This window comes from Camelus dromedarius, chromosome 18 (genome assembly GCF_036321535.1).
Source record: "Camelus dromedarius isolate mCamDro1 chromosome 18, mCamDro1.pat, whole genome shotgun sequence".
NCBI lineage: Eukaryota > Metazoa > Chordata > Mammalia > Artiodactyla > Camelidae > Camelus > Camelus dromedarius.
The window spans coordinates 426,404-439,594 of NC_087453.1; the positions used below are offsets into that span (position 1 = coordinate 426,404).

Sequence of the window (13,191 nt, forward strand, 5' to 3'; positions counted from 1 at the left end):
CTGGCCCCACCAGACCCTTGGCCATTGGGGCTCCCCTCCCCCACCAGGCAGACACTCAGAGGAGAGACGCACCCGCCAGAACTCCAGGCTTTTCTCCATGACAGGGTAGGAAGGGAAGAAGACGAGGAGCCCATGGGGGACCACGCGTGCGATGTTGCCTGCAGGTGCCGCAGCCTTGGTCAGCAGGAGAGGGTGACCGCAGAGGCTCCCACTGGCTCCCCGAGGGCGACCAGGCAGGACAGGGAGCAGGGTGGGGGGTGGGCTCAGAATGGGGCAGGGCCCTGGGACTGGATGGGCACTCACCCAGCGCCTTCCCCAGGGAGGACAAGCACTCCTCAGAGAACCTGCGGAACCAGGACGCCGTTGCCATGAGGGTCCCCAGCACTTGGCCCGTCCACCTCCTCGCCCGCCGGGCCCCCTACCGTTTGTCAAAGGCAGAGCTCAGCTGGGCTCCATCAGGGCCTTTGGGGACGATCCCCACCCAGATCTGGTGCTTGTCGATGACGTGGGGGTTCTCCAGGCAGACGGGGAAAGGACTAGAGGGAGGCGGGTGTGGCACTGAGAGACCCTGATCCCCCAGCACCCCAGCAGCCCAGGGCAGCGGGGCAGCCCTTACATCTGCATCTCCAGGGCGAAGGAGGACACAGGGGCCAGTGTGCCGCTGGTGAGGACGAGGCTGCGCACGCCCTGGCGGACCAGCTCACGCATGCTGTGGCCGGGGCTGAAGCACCAGTAGCTCAACACCTTCCCTGCGGGGGCCGAGAGAGTGAGGCCGGGGCCCCCGGGCCCCCCAGCAGCTCTGGTGCGTCTCTCCCACGGTCTGATCCCGGGGCCTGCCTGAGCAGGAAGCTGAGCGCACGGCTGGGGCCCTCCCTCGGGGGTCCCAGGAGCAGGACGCAGACCCAGAGGAGCTTCCCCAGGACCCCCAGGTGGGTGGGGGATGCCGAGGTCACTTCCAGAGAGGTCAGCCTACCCCTACCCTAGACGTCCATGTGGCTCAGGGCATGGGGAGCCATCCACCAGACTCCGGGGCGGGATGGCAAAGGAGGGAGGGGCGCAGGCCCACGTTCCCCTGGAGGCAGGAAACCAGCTGTGCCTACACACTCAGACACGCCCACCTTCCCTGCAGAGCTCAGCAAATGGAAACAGCACAAGCGGATGCTTTAAGGATGACTCTAAAGTCAAGGCCATGCCAAGGTCAGCAGGGACACTCCCACAAAAGAACCAACCACTTTCTGGGACTAGAGAAGCCCTTCCCAGCCTTCGGTACGGGGTCTGCCCTGTGACGAGAAGGCGGTGGGCGCAGGCCCACGTTGTCGGGGCCAGCCCTGCACCAGCGATGGCAGGAGTCACCACAGGAGACCTTGGGGACCCAGTACCAGCCCCAGGCCCCAGGCCCCCTGTGTGCTCTGCGGAGTCTGTGGGCTGACAGACCCCTTGTAGAAACATGTCAGGTGGGACCCCCACCAGGTGACTCCAGGCAGTCCCCGTGCCACCGGGCCTCCCCTGAGGTCTTTCTCACTCTGATCTCTCTGACTTTCAGAGAGCAGGTAGGGACTTCATGGGGAGAACAGACCAACAGGCAGCTGGGAGCCAACAGCTGGAAGAGAGGCCACCAGACTGGGCAGGGGAGCCTGTCCCGGCCCCTTGAAGTGCTCTATGTACCTTGCTTTCTGGCCGCTGTGATGTTCCAGGCATCTGACCGCTGGGCCACCCTCCGGTGACCAACATCTGGGTGAATGTGCACCTGGAGAGGCGGAATGGACGGGTGTTCTGAGACCCCCGCCCGGGGGCCCTGCATCCTGGAGGGAGCCCCCACCTTGTAGGACTGAGACCCCCGCCCGGGAGCCCTGCATCCTGGAGGGAGCCCCCACCTTGTAGGACTGAGAGGCCCCAGGCCCCACCATGGAACCAGGGCTGCCTTCAGCAGGGTCCACGCTAAACACGCTCTAGAAGGAAGAGATGGGGGACGAAGTTGGCAGGACACACTGGACACTCAGGACACACCAGAGGCTGCCACTCCTGCTGAGTTGCACCCACACAGGACAGACATGCTCAAAGCAGCAGCATAACCTGCCCCTGCCTCCAAGTCGGCAGCAACTCCGGGGCAGGACCCCAGGCCGAGAAGTGGGAACTGCCTGTCCCCTCGCCTCAAGGACCCCACTGCACTGGAGACACAGTCACCCTGCAGCGCCCCCCGACCCCCTGGCAGCCAGTCCATGTGCTCCCACAGGGACTAGGCCCAAGTCAGCAGCCCAACCCCTCCCCTCTCACCCAGGACTGGGCCAGCGGCAAGGAACCTAGTTGACTCCCAGAAGGGACAGGAGGAGTAAAACAAGAAGTGCGCTTTTAGCCAATGCAACGAGCCAAGAGAGAACTACAAGAGGTAAACAGCGGGGCAGAAGGTGCGAAACACTGGATGTTACAAACGACGTGACTGTCTACTCAGAACATCCAGGAAAACAAAATGACAGACGCTCAGAACTACAAAGATGCCTTTCTCAGATACCTCCACACGAGGCCGACAGACAAAAGCCAGCAGGTTCCTCACACAAGCCCCCTTTACGACGGCAACAGCAAGTACAAAGAACACCAGAAGTAAACCAAGAAAGAGGGTCACTTCCTCCCAACACAGAATTTAAAACTTCCCTGCAGAGCAGAGCACTGAATCTTCTGCCCATTCTTAACACCATGAAGCCGCTGGCTCCCCCACAGGAAACTGCAAGTCCAAGGGCAGCCCGGCCAAAAGCCCAACCGGAGCCTCACAGGAAGTGAAAAGACTGCCTCCCAAACTCGCCAGGTGGAAAAAAGGCCAAGGAGACCCACGTAAAGGAGCAGTGGGGGGAGCACACCCCCAACCCCAGCGGACAAGGCCGCGCAGCGAGTGCGCAGGAAAGGGGGTGTAATTCCCGCCCTGCACCATGCCCGGGAGCTTCTGCTGGGCCAGACACCAGAGATGAAGCCTCGCCTCCTGCTCGGTGTCTGTGAAACAGAGACCAGGCGCCGCCAGCACGCAGGAGAGGACGCCTCACCCCCGAATCTTCCTGCAAACAGGAAGGGCTGGGAAGAGGCTGGGGGGAGTGTGGAACGACACTCTGTCCTCGGTGGGCTCCGGGGGACTGGGGGGCACCGCGCCCCGGGACACAGCCTGAGCGAGCACCAGCAGGAGGACCCTCAGGAGGCACCTTCCCCTCCACCGTCCAGACGGCAGACACCTGGCCTTGAGATTTGCCTCAGTGTCCGCCTGCAGGTGCAGAGCCACGTGCTAGCCTTGACCACAGGGCGGAGGCCACACCAGCAGGTGAGGCCACGGCTTTCCCTGCAAACCCCTGCATCTCAGACCCAGGAGTGGCCCTCATGCCTCCAGGGAAGGGATAATTTCAGACATTGGCGTGGCTGCTCTGTCTGAGCGCCGGACACCGGGGTGAGCGGGCGGGGAGAAGCCAGGGCCCACGGGAGAGCCTGATGTAGCATCTCCTCGTGGGCTAAGTGCCAGTACCCACCCACAGCCAGCTCTGCAAGTTCTCCTGGGAGCCCCATCCCCTGGACGTGCAGCTGTGTCAAGGAGCAGGAAGGTTTCCTGCAGGCCGGGCTCTGCTACACTTCCTCCTGGCACTTCTCTGACCATGATGCAGCGGGACTGCTGGGTCTAGGGGAGTACTGACCCCATCTGCGGCCCCGCCCTGGAGGCCCCACCCCTGCCAGGCAGGCCCTCTGCTCATCCCCTCGGGTCCCTGCAGATAAACAGGTCAGTGTGCAGGGCACTCTCCTCTCCCAAGGGGCCCAGCCCAGGGCACCCTCATCCCAGGCCTTTGCAGGCCCACTCCCTGGAATGCCCCTTCGTGGACAGGTTCCTCCCAACTCCGGACTCTGGAACTCAAACACCACTGAACCTAGGAGTCTGGAATCTCCTTTGGCAGCTGCTCTAAGCGGCCCCGGGGACTGACTTGGCGCCTTGGCCTGCCCTGGGCTGCCCACAGGCCTACTCTCTCTGGGTGTCTCTCCAGCCCGCTTACGTGTGGCTGGCAGCTGCCTGTTCCAAAGCTGGTTCCTGAGCACCTATGGGCACCAGCGAGGGGCCCCTAGGGAATGTGGGTGTGCTGGGCAGGTGTGGGCAGGGCCACGGGGCAGGCTGCTGGCCTTGGTGCAGCATCGGGCTGCTCGGACAGGCAGCCTGTGGTGAATCCATGAAGAGCTCAGGGCTGGATCTTGAGACATGGTCTGTATACGACAGAGGGTGAAAGCTGACCCAGACCAGAGACTGGAAGCGGCGGCCTCAGGAAGACAGAGCAGGCGGTGACGGAGGGGGCACAAATGCCCGAGATGGCGTGAGGCCCACTCACCTGCTGCATGGCCCAGACGGGGGCTGGTGGTCCCTGTTACTGGGGGGGTAGAGACGCTGCCCTGCACGGCCCGATTGTGCCAAGTGTGGACTGGGGGGGGGGGGTGTGGGTGGAGCCTTAGAAGCACAGTGAAGAGTGGGGAGATGGGGTGGGGCCACTGAGTGGCAGGCACTGCCCAGCAGGTCACCCAGGGCCTCGAGCCCACTGAACCTGCACACAGCCAGACAGGCCCCCAGACCCTTAAGCAAATCCCAAAGCCCAGCGTGAGGCCCGCCTGGCCCAGGGACATGCAGACCACCTGCTGACTCCAAACAACAACCCTACATAGGCCACCGAAGAGCATGAGTGTAGCGAGACGCAATCGCCTCGTGTCTGAATGTTCTCTGGGCGAGGATGGCCCAGCAAAGCAACACGGGGCTGGGGGACAGAGTCCATGCTCCTAACTCCGAGACGGGCTTCTGCTCTGACTTTGCCCTGAGAAGCTGTGTCAGTAAGAAACTGGAGAGAAGGTGAGGGCAGCTGGCTGGGCAGGAGCAGCTGGGCCAGTCTGAAGACCCAGGGACCCACCAGGCGCTCAGCCTATGCAGCTCCCGCTGCCCACCGGGCCCTGGTGTAACTGGCTGAAGCCACCACGTGCAGCCCCCTCCCCAGGCCTGCGGCGTGCGCTCAGGGTGGCAGGAAGCGAGTACCGAGGGTGCTGACTTGAAGTGTGTGCTGTGGGCGCCTTGTCCTGCCCCCAGGTGTGGGATCAATAACTGCTCCAGTGGAAGGAGGTGCCCCCCAGCTTCCATCAGGAAAGAGAGGGAGACTCCTCCATCCTGGTCACACGCCGTTCCCCACCTGGATGATGTCCACGAGCTTCTGCAATCCTGCCGTGTTGGTGAACAGCCCTGCACCTGTAGAAGCAGCGTGCTGACGACCCCACACCCCTCAGGACCAGAAAAGAGGCTCCAGCCAAACCAGGCTGGGGCCGCCTGGCCGCCCCCGCAGAGCCCAGGAGCACATCAAGGCCCCGCCGGCACAAGCTGCCCGGTGGAAACCCTCTGAGTGGAAGCGGGGTGCAGGAGGTTTGTGGGAGAGGCTGGTGGGACCCCCAGCTCACCAAGGTCCCCCACTGCTCTTTCCAAAAAGGAGCTGCCGGGGAAGACTGTGCTTTACAGAACACTCACTGCCAAATGTGCCAAGGCCTCGGAAAGGTCAGAAATGCAGTTCCGAGGGCCACGTCCCCACCCGGTGGGGGCAGCCACAGGGTGCATGTGGCCCGGGACTCACGTCCTGCCAGGTGCTGGATGATCTGGTCCAGGAAGTCCAGGATGCAGCCCTTGGACTGAAACGTTATCTGGGCTTCTGCAAACAGCTCAAAGATGTAGCTGCAGAGAAAGAGGCAGCTCAGGTTCTGTGGGAGACTAGACTGCACCCTAGTCAGGCAACAGCGGTTTAAATTTTCTTCACTCAGAAAGAAGCTGTGAGCCTCAAGGAGGGCCAGGCATGAAGGTGAGAGGCCTCTGCTGGCAGGAGCCCCGGTGGGTAGGACAGCAGCCCGCACAAGACCTGGGTGCAGAGAAAGGATTGGGCTAGGGCCAGGGGTGGGGGCTGGGAGGTGGCCATCAGGGCCTCCCTGTGGCAGCGGCTCTTAGCAATGCACCCAAAGAGCCGTTTTGGGAAGAGCTGGGAGGAGGGACACGGGCTGCTGCAGAGGCCCTGGGGAAGGTGGGCGGAGGCTCCTGGTTCCTCTGGGTCCCACAAGGGTCTGAGCACAGCAGAGCAGACAGAGCTCAGGGAGAGAGAGGGCAGGCAGCCCAGCGCACCAGAACATCCCAGAACGTTCCTCGCCTGGACAAACCTGGGCCTGGGTCCCAGCACTGCTACGGGAAACAAATCCTGTGGCCTGGAGGCCTGTAGGATGTTGAGAACATTCCAGCCAACTACCGGCCTAAGGAGGTGACGGTGTGACCACACTTTCTGTCCTGCCAGAAGGTGGCATGGGAGTAGGCGCCTTGTTCTAGAGGCAACCGCACCTCGAACGAAGGGCTGGACTAACGCTGCAGGGACAGGGGCCCTCACCTCCCAGGCTTGGTGATGCCGCTGTCGCCTCCAGGCAGCTCCACAGCATCAATGGCCCCCTCCAGGCGCAGCAGGATCACTGTGGGGGCGGGGCCGTCAGGGGGCGGGGCCGGCGGGGCGGGGCGGGGCCGGTGGGGCGGGGCCGGTGGGGCGGGGCGGGGCCGGTGGGGCGGGGCGGGGCGGGGCGGGGCGGGGCGGGGCGGGGCGGGGCGGGGCGGGCGGGGCGGGGCGGGCGGGGCGGGGCTTCAGCAGGACCAGGCACTTACTCTTCAGCTTTGCCAAGTCTTCCAGCTCCATGTTCAGCCCTGGAGGAGGGAAAAGCTCAACAGCTCTGCATGTTCTGACCCACCTCCGCGTCCTTAGGCACCAGGACTCTGACAAGGGAAGGGGCTCTAAAATCCTAGCAGCCTGGGCTGAGCTGGAAGCGGCAGGAGCTTGTGGCAGTCACCTTCAGAGAGACCCTGAGGACACGCACGTGAACTGGTTCTGACTGCATTTTCCTTAGGACCAGCGGGTCCTTTCTTCCTGTGCACACTGGCCACCTCGTACATCCTTGAAGGTTGGTCTGTCTCTACCCTTTGCCCATTTTTAAATTGGGTTGGGCTGTCTTTTTGTCGAGTTGTAAGAAATTCCTCTGTATTTTACCTACAGATCCCTCATCAGACATATTATTTGCAAAAACCGTCTCCCATCCTGTGGGCTGTCTTTGCTTTCTTGATGGTATCCTCAGAAGCACGGAAGTGCCTGATTTTGTTAAGTTCAGTTCATCTATTTTCGCCCTTGACGTCTTTGCCCTTGGTGTCACTTCTAAGAAACCAGTGCCCCACTCGGAGCCATGGAGGGCAACACCCCAGTGCATAACCTTGCTCCCTAGGTGTGGGCCATGCAGAGGCCTCCCCCGGAGGGGCGGTGTGGGGAAGGGGCCCTGCCACAGCTGACCTCAGCCAGCGAGCACGGTCCAGCACCATGCCGAGCCAGCAGCAGGGACACTCGACAGGACGGGATGAAGAGGGCACTCGACATCAAGCTCTTCCTCTCCAGATCCCCAAACCTCAGTAAATCCTGAGAAAAACGCCACACAAATCCCAAGGAAAGGACGTTCTACAAAATGTCTGACCACTCCTCCTCCAAAGGGTCAAGGTCGCCAAAAACAAGGGAAGTCTGAGACACTGTCAGGGGCAAGAGCGGCCGTGGGGACCTGGAGGCCAAAGCAAGGGCAGCAGGGGGACGCTCAGGACACGGACCACTCTGCGCCCCTCGGGGACACCGCTGCAACACACGTGGTCCTGAAGCACCCAAGGAAGTGGTCAGTGTCAGTCACTCCCCAGAGAAAAGCACCCCAGAACCGCGCCAAGGCTGTTTCCATCTATTAAGCTGGAAAAATGGAAGAGCCTGACGCCACGCTCTGCTGGTGAGGCCATCATGACGGACAGCATGCCCACTGTCACGGAGCAGGCACACTGGTTCCCGAGCTGCCTGCGCACAGAGCCCGGGAGGCTTGACTGGACCCAGCATCCTGCCTCCTGGAACTGACCCTGAAGGAACCTTTGAACAAGACAAAAGGACACAAAACAGCACTGTCTGTATCTGCAAAGTACTGGAAACAACCTAAAGGCCACACCGATGGCCGAACAGACATGGAGACCTGCAGGAGGGAGTCGGCAAGTCTCTGTAAAGTGAAGTGTCCACCAAACACAGTAGGTCCTTTATGCGGGAGAAAGACAAACGAAGGAAATACACCTACATCTGCTGCTTCTTGCAAAAACCAAAAAAAAAAAAAAAAAAAATCAAAGAAAGGATAAACCAGAAACGAACAAAACATTTCTGTTGAGTAAACCGTGACTTGGACTAGAGACCATGCTCGTGTTTCAAATACTCAAAAAAATAAACAAATAAGTAATCAAAAGGTCAACACAAATGGAGACAGATGGAACAAGAAATGAAAGATGAACGTGAACACACGGCACGCGATGCGTGGCATAGCCAGGGCCGGGCAGCGGGACACAGCCCCAGGCTCCGCGCTCCCAGGCCACCGAGCCCAGCAAGCAGGCCTCCACCGGGGCGGCCGGGCGGGCTGAGCAGCGTCCACAGCACTGGGGTCCAACGGGCGAGCAAAGTCCTGAGGGAGGGAAGCTGCTTCCCTCACCACCACACACAGGCCACAAGTACGGAAGAGAGAACAGGAGAAAGAACTGCTGGTTCTGGGCCAGACCGGGCCATGGCTGTGACGCTGGTGAGTCAAGGCCTCTGCACGGCAGGATCCCGGCTCTGACGGCCAGCACGCGGGTGGGACGCGCGTGTCCGCAGACCTCGCAGACATCCTTAATTCCGGGACGGACCACGAATCGTGCCGCAGGTTACTTCTGAGTGACGAATGGAAAAACAGCAACTTCACTGCGGAAACACCCCAGCTGCCCTGAAGCCAGCGATCGAAATCAGCGCCACCAGAAACGTGAGGACGGGCCCCGCGGTGCCTGCGAGACCAGGGGCTTCGGCGGGACCCCCCAAAAATGCATAACCTGAGTAGAGCCACAAGGACACGCTGCAGGACAGTCAACAAAGTAACTGACCCTCCTCTTCGCAAATGTGTGGGCCAGGAGACGGCAGCTGAGACACTGACAGGTGAAGGCCAGAGACCCCAGGATGTGGCCGCGCAGCCTGGACCACAGCGTCCAGTGTGCTGCTTCGGCTCCACCTGAGGACAGTGGGGAAAATTATGGACGCTGGTTTCTTGATCGGATGACTGCACTACGGTCACATGAGGACATCCTTGTTCTCGGGAAACGCACACTAAGACAAAGTAAAGGTGCCAGGTCTGCACCGCCCTCAAGACAGAGAGGAAACCCTTCTACTCAGGACGCTGGTCAAATGGGTCTGGGGGGAAGAGGAGCAGGAGTTCCCGCAAATTATCTGAAACAGAAAACGCTGACGTCTGACAAGACGTGAGACAAGAAACAAGTCAAGTTTTCTCAAGGTCAGCAGTGAAGTACAGAACCCAAACACAATTAGGAGAAAAACATACACTTACTTCAGAAATGAAGCTTCAATTAAAAGGAACACAGAAATAGACACATGCCACACTGTCTTCAGAGAAACAAGAGGGAAGGCGGGAATTGTAAGTCAAAGAAAACTGGAGACAGAAGGGTTCCAGGGAGGGGCAGGCTGTGGCCTCAGGCGGAAGAGACAAGCGGGCCGGCCCTGGGCTCCACCTGCAGGACAGCGTCCCAGCAGAGAGACTCGAACTGCAACTGAAAGGGCTCAGCACGCCCTGGGCAGCATCGATCCAGAAACTCAGCGCTGACAAACTGCAGCAAGACGACCGGGCTTCAGAAAGAGAAAAAGGAATCAACCAGGTAATCTACTTCTAGACACCTCCCTGCAGAAACACTCACCTGTGACTCAGACACACACATTCGGAGGTGAAAACAGAGATTTAGAAATTCGTGTCACAGGTCAACACAGTAAAGTACAGAGCTCTCGTCCAGACAAGGACTCCCGAGCAGCAGGGTGCAGCGGCCAAGCCCCGCCAGGGACAGGCAGGCTCCCGCCTGGCCGGCAGTGCGTCAGGCATGGCCCCGGGGCTCGAGCCCGAGAGCCGGTCAGGAGGGCTGCGGCCAACCAGTCCTCGCTGTGCTGCCGCCACCACCAACAGACCGCGTGCCTCCTCCCCCGCCCCGTGAACACACACACGGTGCAGTTTCCCACAGGCTGACAACAGCCCCCAAACGCACCCATGTCCCAATCCCCGGAACCTGCGAATATGTCGCCTTCACAGCAAAACAGACTTTGCAGGCGTGACGATGTTAAGGACCCTGAGCTGGGGAGGTGGCCCCGGATAACGGAACAGCAGGGCCCTTACCAGGGGGTGGCAGGTCAGAGTCAGAGGAGACGTGAGGAAGAAGCAGAGGAAGGCCAGGGAAGAGACCCCGGAGCCTCCGAAGGGCCCAGCACCGCTGGCCTGCCTGGACGGCTGAGGACTGAGAGAGGAGACACCTGTGCTGCCTTAAACGCTCACCTGTGTCCCTTCTCTCAGCAGCCGCACGACGTGCACACGCACATGCCGCGCGGAATCGTGTCGGCACAAACGCAGAAAGCAGTTACAAGACCCGACCGCCTGTCACTGGGCCAGATGGTAAAGAAACTCACACAACCGAAGCAGCGCCACGCTTACAACTTTTGAAACAGTTCTTTTCAACAAAAACGTTGTTTATGCTAATACATTATGGATTGAGTTGGGTCCTCCTGAAAGACACGCTCAAATCCTAAACCCTGATCCCTGTGAATGTGACCTCATTTGGAAGCAGGGTGATCAGTTAGGACGAGGCCCCGTGAACTGGGCTGGGCCCTGATCCAGTCACAGGTGTCCCCACGAGAACAGGGCGTCTGGGCCCCGGCCCCCGGGGAGGACGCCCTGCGACGAGGGGGCAGAGGCTGGGGTGACGTGCTGACAAGCCAGGGCACAGCAGGGGAAGAGCCCGCAGAGCTGCCGCGGGAGCCGCCCTGCGGACCCCGACACCACACGTGGGCGCCTGGCCCCGCGGTGGGGAGGATGCATTTCTGCCTGTTTGAAGCCTCCCTGTCCAGGGTACTTTCTTGCAAACATAACATGTAACAGTTTGTCACTTAAGTGAGTGAATAAAGCTTCAGAAGTTTCTCAGTTCTCATTTCTAACACAGTAATTCTCGACAGATACGACTCACATAGACAAAGTTCAGTAAGTTTTAAGAACGTGAAGTTTAAGAACATGGAGGTCCTGACCTCCTTCCACCAGGGCAGCCCACAAGCGCCTCGCAGAGCGGGCGGGAGCAGGCGCCCAGTGAGGGGGCCTCTGCTCCCCGCAGCCCGGCCAGGAGTGGGGCTGGGGGCGCCAGGCGGCCGCTCACGCCTGGCTGCACGCTCACGTGAGCCGCTCGCAGGGCAAGACACAAATGCTAAAAGCCTGCAGCAGCCAAGCAGCGGAAACACTTGCTACAGAGTAGCCTGGACTCCTCGTCAGCCACCGATGCCGGCTGCACGGAGCGTCCAGACTAACTAGCCACGTCCATTGGAGTGCCACCCACACTGCGGTCACCGCCGCGTGAGGAACATGCTGGCCAGGACTCTGACAGGAGCAAGTTTTGTGTGGATGATGCTCACAGGTTATAAGATGTCTTTACAGCTAATACGCTTGGTTTTCACCCTCACACAGTAGATGCCAAGTCCAACCAGCAGGGAAACAGTGGAAAGGACAGGAGAAAACGCTGAACAGCTGGGCGGAGCCCACCCCCTGGTGCATGAGGCCAAGAAGCCTCTCACAGAAGCTGACACTGTCCCCGAAAACCAACGTGAAAGAAGGGCCCGGGCCCCGGCCCCGCCCGCCCGTCTGCAGCCCCGGCGAGCTTACCTGCGCTGGTGGAGCTGGCACTGAGCTCCAGGTGCAGCTCGCCCTGCTGCGCCACCCGGGTCTGCTCCTCCAACACCTGGTCTATAACGTCCAGTCCCGAGGACAAGTCATGGGGCGTCAGGTCAAACGATGCGGCCTCCTCGCACATCTTCTCCTGCGACCCCAAGCACGCCGCGTCATGGCAGCACAGGGTGGGGTCAGGGCCTGGGAGGCAGATGTGGGGTGGGGTGCAGGGAGCCCCCGAGCCCTGGTCTCACACTGCTCCAGAGACGGATGTCTCGTCCAGTGTTTGAAGACAGTTTTCCTTCAGCTGCAACGTTTTACAACTAGGAAATTTCCCGCGAAACCCTGGCTTTTAGCGCCTCTCGAAGGTCAGATCTGGCCCCCGGGGCAACAAAAGAGCCTGGAACCAAGGGCGCTGAGGGTGGCCACCTCTGTCCCAGGACGCAGGCTCCCCAAGGGGCCTCCCTCCAGTGCCCTGGTCAAGGCCAAGCATTCCCGCAGATGGAGCTCCTGGGCCTGACAGAGGCTGCAGGGAGCAGGTGGAGAGGGGGGCGGGGAGGAGGCCACCAGGGACAAAGGGAAGAGGAGTGGCAGGCAGGAGGGGCCCAGGGGTCCTGCGAGATGTGGGCACAGGCCAGCCAGCCCACCTGGCCCAGGTGTGCTCGGCCCTGACAGCAGGTGCCAGGTGGACAGAAAAGCCTGCACTTTTCTGCACAGGAAAGCAGGCGGGCAGAAGGGGGCATCGGGAACAGCACCCCAACACTCACCACGTTGTGAGCTTCATCAAAGATCACGACCGTCCCCTTCAGGTCGATGCCGTGTGCCCGGCGACTCTACAGCAAGTGGGGTGACAGTGGAGCCGAGTGGGGCAGCCCTGCCCTCATGGCCCAACCCTCACACCTCCTGCTGGGGTGTCAGCTGGCTGGGCTGCGGGCACTGCTCCCACCCCGCTGAGCTGGTGGTGTCCGTCCTGGCGACACTCACTGCACAGGGAGCAGTCCTGTGACCCCAACCACAGCACGCAGCCACAGGGTGGAGGAGGAGGCCCAGCCCAGCTTGTGAGGGATTTCTAAACCCCGAAGGGTCACGGAACGACCTGGGTGGGGTCTGGCAGCAGAGTTTCTCTCCACTGACTTAACTGGAAGCTTATTTTTCGTATGATTGCCCACTTCACGTGTGCAGTTGAGTTTTGACAAGAGTGGGCACCCTGTGGCCACCACCCAAAGCAGGACACACAACACACCAGCCACTGGGACTGCCCTGGGTGAGCGTTCTGACCCAGGTGGGCGGCTGCACGTAGCAGCAGGGCCCCCTTTCCCTGCCCATGGGACACAAGGGACACCACCCGCTAACAGTCGGGGCTGTCCAGGCTCTGGTGACGCAGGGAGCTCTGAAGAG

General features: G+C 60.8%; 1 protein-coding gene across 7 annotated transcripts in view; it reads right to left on the reverse strand.

Annotated features, from left to right (window-relative positions):
• Positions 1-13,191, reverse strand: part of RTEL1 (regulator of telomere elongation helicase 1) — a 28,929-nt gene that overhangs the window by 6,848 nt on the left and 8,890 nt on the right. For 6 of the 7 annotated variants that reach the window (XM_064496880.1, XM_031433407.2, XM_031433408.2 and 3 more), the window contains 12 exons: positions 12,561-12,626; positions 11,791-11,944; positions 6,674-6,712; positions 6,408-6,486; positions 5,616-5,713; positions 5,184-5,239; positions 1,875-1,949; positions 1,666-1,747; positions 617-749; positions 423-536; positions 304-344; positions 73-158 (listed from right to left, as the gene is read on the reverse strand). In XM_064496880.1, the coding sequence (XP_064352950.1) occupies positions 73-158; positions 304-344; positions 423-536; positions 617-749; positions 1,666-1,747; positions 1,875-1,949; positions 5,184-5,239; positions 5,616-5,713; positions 6,408-6,486; positions 6,674-6,712; positions 11,791-11,944; positions 12,561-12,626 (1,023 nt within the window). The other variant, XM_031433411.2, reaches the window with a different exon arrangement.